Here is a 17,300-nt window from a genome sequence, read left to right as displayed (position 1 = left end):
GGTATTGTGAACTTAAAAAAAAAGAAGGGCATATTTCGTAGAAAAAAAAAAAAAATTATCGAACGCCCTTTTTCACGAGCGCCCTTCTTTATTTTACGAGTGACTCTTGTTCACGTGCGTCCTTTTGTTTTCATATCTCCCCGGCCCCCGCGCTTTTTGATTTTACGGAGGCCGGTGACTTTGAGAACAAAAAATGTATCAGGCAAGTGCCCTTTTTCACGTCTACCCCCCCCCCCCCCCCCAAGAAATGACCTTGCTACGCCCTGCCTTATGAAGAACTTCTGCAAGCCCTGTACTCGCTAGAAACAATTAAAGACGTGTAAGAGTGCTTTGAAAAAAACCCTTTTAAGCCAGCGCTGTTAAAATGATTTGATAAATTTTAATTAAGACGGCAATATAAACACCGGGTCACACTCTGAAGCTCTTCAAACCAAGAACATTGGTTGCAGGAAGAGCTCCTCCCAAGTCACTAATGTCATGGAATGCTCTCCCTCAAAAATGCCAAAGCTGTACAACTTCATCATGATCATGTAAAAAATTGGAAGAAATATGGGATGGGGTCGCCAAGAAAGGCAGTGCCTCATCAGTGTAAGTGAATTACCGTATAATGGCGCCCTCTATTGGCCACATTTTCCACCATAAAAAAAAGGTTATTTTAGTCTGGTACCATTCCTATTTTGCTTTCGGTTACACCTAGTTTCACACAAAATTGGCACATTGCCTAAGGCTACCATACAGGTGTAAAATTCATTGATTCCTACTAAAAATTTCTAAATTTCCAATGGAGCTTGTGTCGACGTGATTTTTTTCCAGCCAAATTCTGGTCCAAAATGGCTGGCTGGGGTCGAGAGATTGTCACTTTGCAGTGTGGTCATTACTCCAACTTTGTTGGTACCCACATCTGGAATATTCAGGTAGGTAGGCGTCGAATTGAAAGGCCTGTCTTTTTTTCCCGAATAGCCCTAGCTTGAGTAACTCCAGCTGACATGCTCATCATAATCCATATGTATTCATTCACATGTAGCCTGGAGACATAACCTAGCTGTGAGAGTGTGGTAGCAAGAGACCCTAAAATCATGGCCTCTCAAAAATTGTCCATTTTCACCTCTTATATCCCACCCCAGATTTCATTTTTACCTCATACATTCAGCAGTCATTCACGAAGCTAATGATGACATGAATGATCGACTTGAAACAGACCACAAAAAAAAACCAAATGTGAAAAATCTTGACAATTGCGGGGCTTTGGGAAAGCAAGACAACGAGAATGTGATCCACGTCAACGCACCAGACGAAAACTGAACCCACTTGCGGCGCCTGAAAGTGGTGTGGTACCCACATACATTGCGCGCGCAGATGTTTTTTCGATGTCATCACGTGATGCATGCATTTACATAATTAACCAAACAAAATGGACGACAGCCGTTGGAACTGGACATTTTTTTATGGACAAGCCACCGAAATCGTCAAGATTTTTCACATTTGTTTTTTGTGGTCTGTTTTATGTCGATTATTAGCTTCGTGAATGACTGCTGAATGTATGAGGTATGTAAATGAAATCTGGGGTGGGATATTAGAGGTGAATATTGACAATTTTTGAGAGGCCATTTTTTTAGGGTCTCTTGCTACCACACTCTCACCACTAGGTTATGTCTCCAGCGCTACATGTGAATGAATATGAGCATGTCAGCTGCAGTAACTCAAGCTAGGGCGATAGTAGAGTCCTAGGTACGTAGCCGTATTGCGTGACTAATAATGTTTTTTTTGCCATTTTCACTCGTACCCCCGATCAAAATCTTTAGATTTCACCCCTAGAACAGTCTTCAAACTGCCTTATGCGCCCCCTGTAGGCTTCAGTGGGAATTGGAAATACAAATGGTGGTGGTTAGGTTTACATACCTTTGGGAAGAAAAGAGAAATTTCACCTTCAATTCTGGAAACATCCGTGTCACAAACGCCTTGTTTGAGGCTGCCATTTTGAATTCAGGAAAAGTAGTCTTGTGCATGGCTCTGGCTAGACTGTTTCCTGGCAAGCATCAGACAGACCAATCAGGCATGTCAGGTGGTTTCCACTGCGCGTGCGTCAACTTCACCAAAGTGCATCGATGGCAGTTACCTGTCACTCATTTGTGGTCAACAGTGTACGCATGCAGGTGTATTTCAGACCGATGAATACTGAATGACAGAATTATTTTTGTTTAAATAAACATTTAAATGTGTAAACATCACATCTTTACTTCTGACTAGAAGAAAGATAACAAAGACATTCAAAGTTTTGGAGTTGGCCAAGAGAGCGTTAACCCTAACTCCCTAGGCCTTTTTGCTGGATGTAGCCTCAATCCTGCAAAATCCTCTAATTGACCTCATGAAAAACAGCATATCACCTCAATCCTGCAGATTCCTCCATTATTTCTTGAATATGGTCCATGGAGGGGTGACCACTGCCTGAATCCTGCAAAATCCTCCGGTTATGACTGTCAATAGGTCGAGGCAGAGGCAGTGACATCCTGGAGCAGTGCGGAGGATGTCAAGTGTAATCAAGGACTAAACTTATGCTAGGCTGAGTATATATACAACACAAGGTCCGGCCCAAGACCTTGACACAGTGCGTCCTCCGAAATCAGCAACGCACTTTTGCCATGTAACCTCAATCCTGCAAATTCCTCCAATTTGCAAAAAGGATTTTGGAGGATTTGGGATGGTGAGGGTTAACGAGCACAGGGAGATGGGCGCAAGTATGGCAATCCGGAGGCTCCAGGTTCCAAACCATTTCAATTCAATTTCTCTCCTTCTACCCTTTATTGACTTGAACGAAACAAAAACCTTTCTTCGTTTTTTGATGTTTCAGGAATCCACGTTTCTGTATGATGAGAACCCGGCGGCCGTTGTGTCCAAGGAAATCAACCATGACGTGCTGTACAGGGAAGGCCGGACCATGACGGTAGGAAAAGGCTTGGGAATTTGAGAGTTTGAGCCTTGCTTACATTCCATGCTCACTGAATAGACATAACCAGAAGATGATTTATGCGCCTACTCATTGTATGACGCACCTCATAACCCCTAGGAATGGTGTGTCACTGACGCATCAAATTGATAGTTTTGAAGCTATTTGGTAATTTTATACCGCCTTTCACAGATTGTGACACACCTACTGAGGAAAAGTGACGCACCAGACAAATTGTTTGACACACCAAATCATGACTTGACGCACCCCAGTGTGTCACAGCCATGAAGAACATGACGCGCTCTTGACGCACCATGCTGGGGGTCATTGGGTCCCTCTTTCAATTGACACATGCATACGGTGTACATGTGTAAGGATTGCACGATAACATCAATGTCACAGTCGAGTACTTTCTAAGTAATATCTGCACTTACATGTACATTCAGTCGTGTTTTACTATACTCTCGAGGACAATGCTTTGTCTTTTCCTTTGTCCCTGTAATATAACACTCTGCCATAGACTAAGCACACAAACGCACGACTGAGGACCGATTTCAACAAAAGATGAACTCTCGAGGACACAAAGAATCTGTTGTTCTCCCTTTGTCCGTCTGTCCTCGGGGTGTATAGTTCACGTACATGTATTTCGGTATAATATTGGTGAAATCAAGCCTTTGAAAGTAGATGGTTGAGTGTTTGTGAAAAACTGGTGTGCTGAGAATCGGCAAAAAGACTTGAATATGAGTCCGAAATCTGAGCCTTAACTCATTATTTGCATACCAGTTCCAGTAGTTTGATATTGGTTTTTGCCCTTCGCCGACCCATTTTATATACTCATTTAGTCTGGGAGCCCAGGGAGGTTTAATCATAATTTCGAGTGTAAAGATTTGAAGCGTGGGATATGTAGGAGTGACTGAGACAACTGCAAAATGGGATTTCTTAAGTTTGGCCAGTGGTGCGTTGGGAGGGTGATCCCCCTTATAGTCCCCCCCCCCCCAAAAAAAAATTCAATTTAATCATAATGTTGAGTGCAAACCAAATCTCTTCATGGATCGAAAATTTATCATGTACTGAATAGGATTTGCATACTTAGGGAGCGTCTCATAAGTTGGAACGCTCGGAACGTTCTCATTGGAACGGCGTGTTCCCGAACTGGAACGCTCCGGCGTTCCACTGGGAACACGGGACCGTCCCGTTGGAACGGCAAAATCCCTTTGCGAGAACGGTCCAGCGGAATGGTCGGGCACACGCGTTCTTTTGCACATTCCAGCGGAACGTTCCCAGCAAATCGCGTATACCATGGCCCAGTTTCGAATATTTGCCCATTTGGCATCAGGAAAAATGGCGTCGCGATCTCCGGCAAACCGTGCGTCACTGAACGGTAGGTTTTGCCTGTTTTTGAGGATTTATATGTAATATTTGGACGTGATTGTGAAATTTCTGTGATGGTTTGGGTAAAAAGTTCGACACAAGGTACGAGTGAGCGTTAATGCGGATGGAATCTTGGTAAATCTAATGATGTAAAAATCGTTTCTGTGGTGAAATGTCGGTAGCCCCGAACCTACCATCACAAGTAATCGCTACGCTGTGGTGAGTGTGTATTCACGTCAAAGTATGCTTGCGCAAGAACAATATTTCTTTAAATAATACTTTGATAATGCGTACTAGATTAAGTGAATCTCCTCAAAAAGTCGTAGATAGAGGAGGGGTGAGGGGATTTCGAAATATATTAAATGAATTTCTGTTTAATATTATAATCGATTACGAAACGCAGTGGCTATTGTTACGGCAGATGTGAAGTTCTTCGGTGAAATTTCGCCCTGAACGTTTACATGGCTACGGTGATTGTGTTTTCTCGTTTACAATTGATACAGGGCGCATGTTTGTAAAATGCATGCAAGGACAAAAATTGTCTTGGACACTACGTGATAGGTTTACTGAAATTACCCAACAAAAATAGCGTAGAAGGAGTGAGGGATTTCGAATTAAAAACAAATCATTTCCAAACAAGAATTATAGTCTTCATCTCGAAAACAGCCCAGCTGATAAAATGTACTTGAGGGCCTGAATGTTTTGGCATGGTACTATGCTATGCTTTTACGAAATAAAAAAAAAGGATAAAAGCGGAGCTTACTATTGACGATATAATTTTTGTCAGACAAAAATCTGCGTTTGAGCACAAACTCTGACTCCGGGTCCTGCTGCACAAACGTACTCACGTACGTATACCCAAGCGCGAATACCCATCCGTGGAGCGTTCCGCCGGGAACTCGGTGTTCCCTCCCCGTTCCAGCTGGACCGCAGATCGGTGCTTTCCATTCATTGCGCGGAACGCACCCGCGTTCCATTGGGAACGCGGCACGTTCCCATTGGAACGCCTGGCGTTCCTACGGAACGTTCCATTGGACCGCGAACGTTCCCGACTTATGAGACGCTCCCTTAAGAAACAATATAATCGTTGCTAAGTCCAATTGTTGCCCAAGGGCTTGCAAGGAAAATAAATTCACAAGCTTACTCGGGTGGGATTCAAACCCGTGACTTCTGCTTACTAGTACAGATGTCTGACCACTTGACCACTCAGCTTGCCGGGGTCAGCTGGCCAGTTTGTGTCTGCCCAGCGGTACCACAACCAGACTTCAGTAGTTGTTCTACAGATATTGGATTTACATGCAGCAGTCCTTATGAAATGCTTGAAGCAGGGTCTCAAGAATACATGTATTATACTTGTTTTATCTTTATCTTTTCTTTTCTTTTCAACAATTGCTGCTATTGTTTTTTTTCCCCCAGGGTGCTGTGACCTACACCCCCAGACTTGTGACCCTTGACCTTAAAGGTAGCCTGAACACGTTAAAAGCTGAGGGAGTGCTGTATGACTATCAAACAAAGGAAGATATCAAGTGGTAAGTTTGCTTGTCTCAATTCGCTTTTTTATCCCCCTGGCTTTCAGGGGGATGTTGCGATCGCGTATTCCTTCTGTGTGTCGGTGTGTGTGTATGTGTGAACGTATAAACACTGCTTTATGGGGTACCGGAACAAAGGGAGGTACCCCACAAGGAATGCCCACCGACTTGCTGGTTACCGTTTTGGTACCCCACAAGTTTTTCATGAAATAGATATATGGATTTTACTCAAAAACTAGGAATTTCCAGGGTGGGTTGATCTGTCGCAAATGGAAGAGTTTTAGAAAGGGGATATTAAGTCCGAATTTCAGCCCAGGAAATTAATTCTGGTTAAAATAAGAGCATTTTGGAGTTAGTGTGCGACATTGCAAAATTTTAGTACACGAGAACAAAGGAAGTACCCCACTTCTATGCCTGTGTAAGCGCATGTGCGGGTGTGTGTGTGTTCCATTTCACTGTACAGTTCAGTCAACAATCTCAACCAAACTTGAAAGGTGGTCTGTGGAGAGAAGGCCAACGACGTCAAAAAAATCCTTTCCAATATGGATATTTACGAGGTCTCTGGATAGATACTAATGACTCTAACATATGTTAGTCCGGTGTCTCACCCAAACTCTCCATTCAACCCAAACTCCCCTTCAACTGAGAAGTGGTACCTGTCGGGTGGACAATCAAGGCCGTCCCTAAAAATTACTAACTGCCTGTGCATGTACATGTATACAAACTGGCAGGATGCCAGAGGGATCGCGCAAGTTTTACTTGCAGTATTTTATATATTTTTTTAAATTTACCTCAATAACGTTTTCATTCATTTCGCATTGTCAACTTTAGAGTTTCATATTTTGGGGGGTTGGTTTCCGTTAGCATTTTTTTTTTTCTTGGACATGTTGGAAGGTAGAGTTATGATCACACCATTTCCATGACATTTCAAAGTTAATAGTTTTCTCCTTGTCAATAATATTTTGCATTCCTTTCATTTATTTTTTCTCCATGTTTCAGTTTCATTTTTGTTCAGAAAACAGAGGTTCCATTAAATACTCTCTGTTTCTTTTTCAGGGAGGGAGATGTTACCCTTCATGAAGAAAAAGCACCACCGAAAAACGAATTCCTCTCCGATCTTGATGCGCAGGATGTGAGTTATGCATATGACTTTTGAACAAAAAGTGTAATTTTCCAGAATTTGTAGCAATAACCTGTCACCACAATTGGCATGAAACAATTACCACAATCAGCAAGTAAAAGCTAGTAGTATCTGTTAAATGTATTAGTGTTTACAATACATGTAGGGGTAGTATTCGCTTGACAGTGTTGTACTTGCATTATTTCTGTATGAAATACAAATTACAAAATAATAATAATATCGGAGTCTTATAAAGCGCACTTACCTACCAACTATTAGGTACTCAAGGCGCTGGAAATATGTCTATAATAAAAGAAAGGTCAATAAAGTTGATGAGAGATATGAGACCCATTATGTAGCACCTTATAAGAGTGTACAAGGTGCTGCGGCGCATATTGCAGCCACTGCCAGAAACACTGGGGCAATACCCTTCTCTTAGCGATAAGTGTTACTGGGTTCTTAAACGTGCATTACACAACACACGGGACCTACGGCTTTACGTCCCATCCGAAGGACGAAGCAATAATGGTAAAGTGCCTTGCTCAAGAGCACAAGCACCATGTTCCCACGGTCAGAATTCGAACCCATGTACCGCGGCACATGAGTCAAACACCGTAACCATTGGACCACAGCACCCCACTAATAACATGCCTGCCAACTTTTCCGGATTTGGCATAATCATAACGATAATACAAGCTGTATTCTGAATTACGAATTTCCTCAAAATCGTTTACATTGTCAATTAAATACCACGAGTTTATGAACCAAAACGCTGACAAATCGGTTAGATATAAGCCGTGTCCAAATTATCGGCTACGGCTTGAATTGCACACGAGTCTTATGGGACATGGCTGTAGTGGCTACCAATATCAAGTCGTAGCCAAGTAATTCTGACATCGATGTAACCGCTGGGCACCAGCCAGTTAGTATAATACGTGTGCGCAAACAACTTGGAACCAGCTAGTGTGTCATACACTCGCTTTTGAAGATGGCCCCCAAAAGATTGCCATGTGAGTCCAAAGTTTTCATCATGTTTGTAGTATTTACGAAACATTTTTCGAACTTTATTTGACATCATCATGACTTCCAAGACAACAAAAAAGGGACAATTCTTAGTGGAGTTTGAGCTGGTACATACACTGTTAATGTATGCACAGTTGAAAATGACCGCAGGGATTGATTACTAATTTGGATTTTGAAAAAAAAGTTGGCAGCTATGGTTGTTGGTCATTTTTCTGTGGTAGCCTGGAGAGCTAGCTACATGTCATCATGGCTTGGCTTCGCGAAGGAAGATTTATGAAGGTTGTCCACGTCGAATGCAGGCATGCTGATGGATTAGGAGACCTAAAATGATTGGTTACAAAAAGATATGGTTCATAGTTTTAAAGATATATATTGCTATTATCTACACCAGATGCTGTTGGATGACACCCAGCAAAGACCAAAGAAAACAGACGACCAGTCGACCCCCGAGACAGACACCATGGAGGTGCAGGGTCCGCCCCCGGAAGGTCAAAGTTCACCAGGTCAGCCCATGACGGCCAAACCGGCCAAGGTGTACCGTCTGGATGAGAGCATTGACGTGTGGTCGGACTTCCTACATGGGCATCTGCACCCTAAGACTGTCACAGTGATCAAGGAGCATGCCCATGGCAGGTACGTTGGGACACTAGATTCCCCCTTCTCACTGATCTTCATGTTAGAAAACCGGATTGCTCAGTGGCCGTTGGCGTTGGGCACTGTTCAAGCCACACCAGGGGTGTGAAATCTCAGCTTTAAAGCTGATTTCACCTTTTTTTTATTTTGGATTTTAGCTTTTCCCTCACTTGCTTTGTACAAAAGTATAGGAGATTTCCAAAGTTCAGCTTTTTTACACCTTTTTTCAGCTGTCTTCAGCTATTTTTATCAGTGGTCGGTCACACCCCTGCTACTCGCTGGTTACCAATCCCTCTATTTGAAGATGAAGGGGAACCAGTTTATACCACACTTGTCACATTATAAGGCCGAATTGTTTTCGTTTTGCTGAAAGAACGCACACCTTTTTTGTGATCCGTGGACAGAACCATAAAACGGTGGTTGTGTTTACAAATTCCGTAACTTGAAAAGTACATGCGTGATTTGAATGGTTTTTGTACTAAAAGAAAGCTAATGAAATTGGCTTTCATATCCTAGATTTTCAATGTGCTACATGCAGAACTTCAATAGAACAGTAGCCCCGACATCTGGGTTTCGGTTTTTTTTACTCACCCTGTATAATGAAACACACATGTACCGGCAGGGCATTATTTTGATGCAAATGTTTGAGTGGTTTTAAGGGTTATGAAGCAGAGAGAAAGGGTTCAGGATTTTTTAAGGACCGAGGAATGTTCCTTGTAACAGGGCATCTAAGGGCTGAGTACACACCTGTATCTGTTGGCTTGTCCTGAGTAGTAGAGCATTCATACTCTACTTGTCGTATTACCTTTTGCCCTGTTTGTTGCAGTGAGATTGACCCTTTTGGGCTCTTCACCAAAGGACGTAGTCTCCTGACCAAGAAGGACGTTGCAGAAGACATCGAAAACAGACTGCATTTCTTTGTCGAAGAATGCGATCACCTCCAGGTATACATTTCACATTAAAAATATTAACCCTAACTCCCTAGGCCTTTTTGGTAGGATGTAGCCTCAATCCAATTGGCCTCATGGAAAAAAAGCATATAGCCTCAATCTTGTAAAAAATTCCTCCATTATTTCTTGAATATGGCCCTTGGAGGGGTGACCACTGCCTGAATCCAGCAAAATCCTGCGGCAGTGACTGTCAATATGTTGAGGCTTGGCCAGTGACATCCTGGAGCAGTATGGAGGATTTCAAGTATAATCCAGGCCTTTATTTGTGCATGGCCGAGCAAAAACAGCACAACGTCCGGCCCAAGACCTTAACAAAGTGCATCCTACGAAATCAGTAACGCACTTTTGCCATGTAACCTCATTCCTCCAAATTCCTCCACTTTGGCAAAGAGGATTTTGAAGGATTCAGGGCTGTTAGGGTTAAAGGGGCAGGTTCGGCTGGAATGTGCTATTTTGGGCTCAATTAATAAAACAAAAAAAAGGATAAAATCTTTAATTTCTCCATGTTATTTTTTTATTGCACTCTGTTTCACGCAGGGGTTTCAGGTGTTAGTGGACTTCTATGATGGTTTTGGTGGTCTGGGATCCAGCCTCGTGGAGAGCCTAGCTGATGAGTACAGAGGCAAGGGTATCATGGCCATTGGAGTGGCACCAGCAGTTTTTACAACCAATGTAAGAATGAATGTGTCTCCTCTCGCCTTTCACCTTACAACTTAATGTTGTTTATCTGAATGATTGCATTCATTCAAACCTCAAAATAGTTTTTAAGAAATTTCTTCTTTACTACTTAATGTGTGCATAGTAAGTTAATGTGTGCTAGTCTAGCAAAAATACTAGTGGTCTAGTAACACTTGTGTAGCATAACCATGATACAAATATGCTGTGGTACGGTGTCGCGATACTAAAATCTGTATTGCTGTTCTTAGCTAGATGAATGAACTTAGCTGAAAGACGGACTAATTCAGTAATCGGAAGCTGATGTTGAATCAGCTTCTGACCCAGGAGTAAATGGGTACATGTGAGGGCAGAGATGGCTATTGTGGTTGATTTTAGCTGATTTGCCCCGAAATGGCAGCATTGAGCTGTATACTCCCCAGGGAGCTGAGATGGTGTTTGGAATGTTTCATTGGCCCAACAAGCAGGGTAATAATGATGTAGCGCCTTGAGCACCAAAGCTAGTGGATACGTGCGCTGTATAAAAACACATTACTAATGGATTTTTGCATGAAATTCAAGCGCTGAATCTATTGGGTCTTTTCCACAGACCCACACAGCGGACAACCACCGTTTGATCAACTCGGTCCTGGCCTTCCAGCGACTGAGCGAGCAGAGTTCCATCCTCCTGCCCCTGTCTCTTGCCTCCTCACTCTGGAGGAAAGTAGGCATGCCAGCCAAGTTCCAGAATGTCCACTACAAGGTAGGAATCTCAAGATTGTATTCAAGCTAACGTTTATATTGTATCAGTGTATGGACCTTAGAGCATTTAATTACAGTGAAATCTTGATAAGTCAACCCTCAAGGGAACAGGTTCAGAATTTTACTTAAGCAGAGTTTTGAGTTAAGCAGGGTCGTATATCACTGTTATACTACTGAAGGGAATGGATTCTTTGTTTGTAGTTGTTTTGGGCTTTCAGAGTTTGACTTTTCGAGATTTCACTGTACTACAGAGCTAACTCGCCAAATGCAATGATCCATGCTGAATGCATCCATGTTTGTGCACTATGGAAAGCTTGAAATTTCGTACAGCTATTCGTACATCTGCATTGGTATACAAAACCAAAGCATTAACCCTCCTGCTGTCTGAACAGTCACAGACAGTCCAAAAAAATCAATCCACTTCATAGTCACCAACAGTCAGATCATATTTCAAGCAGGCACTGTGACTAGTCAAATTCCGTCAACAGACAAAAGCAGGCAAGTGGTAGGCACAGCTGGCTTGTCAATCACCTACAGGCAAAACGTAGCTGATCAAGTTACATAAGCAGTCACAGCCAGGGAAAGTGAATGTGATATATCACTAGTATGTGACGTCTATTGCGAAGAATTCAATTACAGACCAAACTAAGGTACACCACAATTTTAACTACTTTGTACATGTTCATCACGTGGTTGGACGTACATGTATGTTGGATGTTAAAGAATTGCCCATAGCTCAGAAGTGAGGGACACCCCAATGTAAATGTATGGTGCCAATATTTAGCAGTGATTTTCACATGTTCATATCTACAGACCACAGCGAGCTCCACTTGCACTGAAATAATAAGCCAAAATTTCATAGGCATCATTCAAATTCAGCATTAAAAGTGAATATTCATCATTAACACTGAATATTCATCATTAAAACTGAATATTCATCATTAAAACTGAAAATTCATCATTATAAACTAAATCTTCATTACCAAAACCAAATGTTCATTGAAGAAACTGAATATCATCATTGAAACTGAAACGTGCTAATCTTTCTTGAAATTGAGCATTATCTGAATATTCATGACTGTGTCTTTTCAGCCTTCTCTTGCCTACCACACCAGTGCAATCCTAGCCAGTAGCCTGGACACAGCCACCTTGCCCTACAGAGTAGCCGATGATCCCATCTCACTCTCCGTCCTGACTGAGGCCCTGGCAAACCTGGGCAGGAAGGTAATAATGGCTGTTTAAGAAGATATGGGGTTGTAAAATTTAGAATTAGAAAAATTGCAGAGGAAAATGGTATAGTAATGGTCTTTTGGTGTTGACTGAGTTTGACTACCTCTTTCCACTTTGCAGACCAGTAATTTTGCAGTACGTCCCCTCAAACCATGTTGAAATTGTATGCTACCTCTCTGTGTATTGTAACCCTCTTTGATTCTCCAAATTCCATCAGGAGGCTTTGGAAGGTTTAGGGGAATTTCGGAAGGCAGAGCCAACCCACAAAATTTTCGTCTGGCTTGATGACCTTTTTATTGCACATTGGCAGATTTTGGAAGATTAAGAAAGGTTCCTTGCAGAAACACCTCAGGAGTTACGAGTTAAAAACGTATGTTTTGTTTTGTTCTTGCCAGGTTTCAATGCTGTCGACGTCATTTCCTCTACCGTTCCCCGACCACGGTTACCTAGCCGGCGTGTTGGGCAGCTACACCCAGAACCCACCCTGGACAACTCTGATGCCCCACACCCGCAAAGGCGCCAACGTCCAACCATTTGCCCAGTCGGTGGTTCTGCGGGGCGTGCCCATGGACAGGATATACACGTGAGTGTACCATGAACTTTGTTTGTATCAGCGTCGCCTCAGAACTAGTTTGTCAACTTCCAGTACCTCGGGGAGCTAATATCGACTATCCACCCTCAAACCATGTTATATTTGTGTACTGTTTCCCTCTCTTTTGAACATTTAAGTAAATTATGTCTTGAGCAAATTTAGATATCAAGCTATCCTTTTTCTCGGCATGATTTGACTTAGAATAGTTGTATTCCCCAGGAAGGTGATATTGGTCCATTGCGGGTCATTCTCTAATGAATTTTGTTATACACATTTAGACTCCTGGTCAGGTAGGAGTAAAGTGGCTTGCCCAAAGACACAACTCATGACCAACAGCCGTATTCAAATTCAATACCCTGTGATTATTCGCCACTAACCTATTTGACTTGCAGAGACTGTTGAGGCTCATTATTATTATTATTCATGTGGGTTTTTTTGTGGGGGGAGGGGTTGTATGGGGTTAAGGGGCATTAAAACAATTTGCTTCAAGGACAGCCCGCTTGCATCCCAGAGTATTGTAGCTTTGTGGAGCGCTGTGGTCCAATGGTTACGGTGTTCGGCTCACTTGCCGCGGTACGTGGGTTCGAACCCGGACGGGGAACATGGTGCTTGTGTTCTTGGGCAAGACACTTTACTACAATTGCCTCTCTCATCCAGGAGGATAAATGGGTACCTGTGAAGGTAGAGACCAGATTGCGCTGATCTTGAGCTGCTGCAAAAACTGGTCTCATGGCCTGATGAACAGGGGTAATAATTGTGAAGCGCTTTGAGACCTTTGGTATAAAGCGCTATATAAGCACTATATTATTATTATTATTATTATTAGCTTTCTCTTGTTTTGTTCGTAGACCCGGTAGACAACCCCAGAATGCACTTGAATCGTGCCGCTCAGTCAACGAGATGCTGAAATGCTACCTGACAGGAATGTACACAAGAACTCTGAGGTAGGTGGAAAAAACCAGTGATTCACACTCTGTACTTGTCAGAATCCTCCCTCTACGTCTCTCTCTCTTCCAACTTCCCAGAATTAATGACTAGCCATGGAATTAAGTATCAGGAAGTAAGTATTTGGGTTTTTAACCCTCCACCGATGTCATTTTTTTTTAATATACGATGTATTTCCCATGCTGTGTGAAAGCTTGTGAGTGAAAAAGTATCCATCGAACCCATGATCTCGGCTGCTAGAATGTGCTGCAACAATTTCACCAGAAACTCCAGTGTTACTGCCATGCTACATGAGCTTGGATGGCCCCTCCACGGTCCCGAAGACTGGCGACACGTCTCACCATGCTCTACAAAATTGTTCATGGGTTGGTTGATATTGAAGCTGGGCATAGTCGCACCTCACAAACAAGAACACACAGGAGGTCTCACCAATTCTCATACCACCGACTTCATGCCAAAAGCAAGATCTACAGCACCAGTTTTTATCCATCCACAATCCCACACTGGAATAACCTGCCTCCCAACGTCATCAATGCTAAAAGTTTGGATCAATTCAAAAATGCCCTCACTGATCCCTCGTGCAACATCAACGCCCTCCCTTTAGTTAGCCCCTCTAGCCCCGCGCCACGCCAACTCTAGCGGGATGCGGCTGTAGCCGTTTTGCTGGAGGAACACAGATGCAGATCTCCTGTTCACTAGTGCCAATGTTTTAATTATCCAACCTCTGAGCTTGCTGGAGCGGCTGGCTGGTTTGAATTTGATATAGCAGCAGGTGCCATCATCAGTAACTGTGGATGTAATTTTTGCATCAGGGTAATGTAAAAGTAACCCTAATACCTTGCCAAACACAGCGCAGCACAACAAGCGTAAAAGTCTTTTGAGCCTTGCTGCATTGACCCACCAACACCAGTGCATAGACTGCCAATTCTGAGACATTAGAAGCAAACCCCATTGACCCGTGCCACTGTTTGTATCTGGCTGCAGTTGGTGACCACAGACTTTGAGGCAGTAAATTTGGCCTTCAGATGTTTGACCTGAAATATGAAACAAAGGGCAGCATGTTGTACATTTAGCAGTATTTTTACCCAAAATACTTTCCAGGGTAAGGATTAGTATTTGCCTCAAGTGGAGACAGACATTTTTATATCACTGACATACAGATCCTTGTCATTTGATTGGTGGAACTCACATCACGTGACATTCGTTATTACTCCCATTCACGCCGGGGCTCAAAAAGTCCCATTCGCCCATTGTGAATGGGAAATACTATTCAACAGTTATGATAATACTTGTTCCATGACGCGGTATTTGTGTGCAAATGCATGCTGGTGTGCGCATTCAGCGTTGCGTGTGGCGCGAATTGTTCCGAAGAGCCAGCGCTACAGAGTTGGCTTCAAACATTTTCGTGAAGGGGTGGTTTGGAAGAGAGAAACACATTTTCCACCAATTTTATGATGAAATAAAGGTTAAATATATCAAATGACAAGGATATGTATGTCACTTATATAAAACAAATATTGAGTGGCTTTAAATTGTGAAATGGGAGGAATATTATCGCTGGGTAAAATCTGGACTTTTTCCAGTTCACTCGGCTTCACCTCGTGAAATGGATAAGTCCAGATTTTACCTTGCGATAATATTCCTCCCATTTCACTCCGTGCCACTCAATATTTGTATACCATTTTCTAATCAAACTTTATGCCTCTTCATGATTGATTGTAATTTGATTGCAGCTCGGGACTTTGTGTCAACCAGCCGTTGAAGACCGCTGCCCCGTTCCCTCACATCTTTGACCCTCGGATGAGCAGAGAGGGTTTCCTCCAGGACTGGCAACGCAGGGAGGAGGAAGGTTAGTGTGAACACAAAACTATTCCTTGTATCATCAATTAAACCACTAAAGCCTTTCACAATATATTGTAAAGGGCACACAGAGAATTGTATTCAGCTTAACCAATGATCAGTGAACATGTATATTCTGTGCCTACTTGTCGTCAAACATTTCTGAACCTTTATTCCATGTTTGTCCAAACTGAAAAGGTTTGGTCAGTAAAATTATGCACTGTAAGGACATTCTTCTAAGATAATGAAAGAATTCAACCTTCTTAATGTGACAAATCAAAAATGACTCTGCTTGTATTATGTGTCCATTTCATTGCCTGTTCTGACGTATGGCCTTGGGCAAGTCTATCCCCGTCGCCCCTCACCCCCCCCCCCACCCCCCCCCCCCCCCACCCACCCCCCCCCCCCCCCCCCCCCCCCCCCCCCACCCAAATCTCTAAACTGGAATAAAAGAGTAATGAATCAGTCTTAACGGCCGTTTCAAACCTTGCAGAGTCATGACCTTGATGACGCGCAGGTAACTGGTCACGCAAAATCCAACCAATCAGAGCGTGAATTCAGAGTATCCAGCGTCCTGTTTGCAGGGCGGGGGTACGAGCGAATTGTCAGCAGTGCATTCTGTTGTCTCCCCCAACTCTCCCTTTCTTACCATTGAGGGGGTACTTGTGCACGGAGCCCATAGTGACTCAAAAGAGACTTTGCTTTTCATTAACCATGCTAACATGAAGTGTATTTTCCAAACTTCTTCAAACCCCCAGTGGTGGAGAGCCTGCCTATGATGACATCGCTCCAGACCTCCCCGTCCGCTCAAGAGATGCTCTCCCACCTGGTCAAGGAGGCCGGCAAGCTGGACATCCGCAAATGCCACGGCTTCCTGGAAGATGGTCTGGAACAGGACGAGTACAGTGAGGCCCTCAGCAGCCTGGAGGGCTTGGCTCACTGCTACGAGCAGTGTGCTTAAAGCTCTACGTGTACGGCATTGGGAGTTCAGGTACCAGACTTGTGAGACCTTTTCCAGAACTGGGAGAGTTTTCCCGACCTTAATTGGCTACTTCTTCATCTATGGTTTTTGTCTCTGGATCCAGAATAACTTTTGTAGCTCTTAATGTCAAAATCACATCGAAGTACTCTTCCTTCTTTTCTGATAGAATTATAAACAGCGTCAAAATTTCAAAACGTATTTTATTGAAAATATAGTTTATTTCTAACAGGGTTGAACAGTTTGGCTGTTACTTGCAACTGGGATACGAATCAGTCACGTTAGTGGTTAAACCCCCCAAAAAATCAATTTGTCTGAGCCCATTTCCACTAAACAGCTTTGATGACTCCTGTTTGGTTTTGGGATTAAATGTCACTAAAATGATTCTGGACCAGGGACAAAAGTTGGAGCCATAGATGAAACCCTCCTAAATACTAGACACAGCCGATCAAGTCTTTAAGATCCCAGGTCACATTTGGCATTTGAGTCACAAATTATGACCCACATGTTCAAAGTCCTAGTCCATGTTAAACTCATCGTTTGCTTTTGGTTGAACAAGGTTTCTATGTTTCAGTGTATATAGTTATATGTTGTGGAGACCTTCACCATTATTTACAGTGGCATTCCATTACTTGATAGGGTTTCAACAGATAGAAGGATCATTGTGTTTTTGTCAACGGTCACAATCACCCAGTGTACATCTGGGATATTGTGTGGAGTTAAGCCTGA

The 17,300-nt window shown here is 43.0% G+C and overlaps 1 protein-coding gene across 1 annotated transcript; it reads left to right on the top strand.

Annotated features, from left to right (window-relative positions):
- Nucleotides 1-663: 663 nt before the first annotated feature.
- Nucleotides 664-16,867, top strand: LOC119745478 (protein misato homolog 1-like). Its single transcript, XM_038221843.1, has 13 exons — nucleotides 664-914; nucleotides 2,849-2,941; nucleotides 5,732-5,844; nucleotides 6,901-6,976; nucleotides 8,379-8,620; nucleotides 9,447-9,564; nucleotides 10,108-10,242; nucleotides 10,835-10,987; nucleotides 12,079-12,210; nucleotides 12,612-12,799; nucleotides 13,657-13,752; nucleotides 15,487-15,602; nucleotides 16,351-16,867. Exons 1-13 carry the CDS (start codon nucleotides 831-833, stop codon nucleotides 16,551-16,553), a joined length of 1,749 nt encoding a protein of 582 aa, XP_038077771.1. The 5' UTR covers nucleotides 664-830; the 3' UTR covers nucleotides 16,554-16,867.
- The last annotated feature ends 433 nt before the right edge of the window (nucleotides 16,868-17,300 follow it).

This window comes from Patiria miniata, unplaced genomic scaffold (assembly GCF_015706575.1).
Source record: "Patiria miniata isolate m_02_andy unplaced genomic scaffold, ASM1570657v1 HiC_scaffold_7, whole genome shotgun sequence".
Taxonomy (NCBI): domain Eukaryota; kingdom Metazoa; phylum Echinodermata; class Asteroidea; order Valvatida; family Asterinidae; genus Patiria; species Patiria miniata.
Note: the sequence above shows the minus strand (reverse complement) of the source record. Positions and strands in the feature narration are given on the sequence as shown.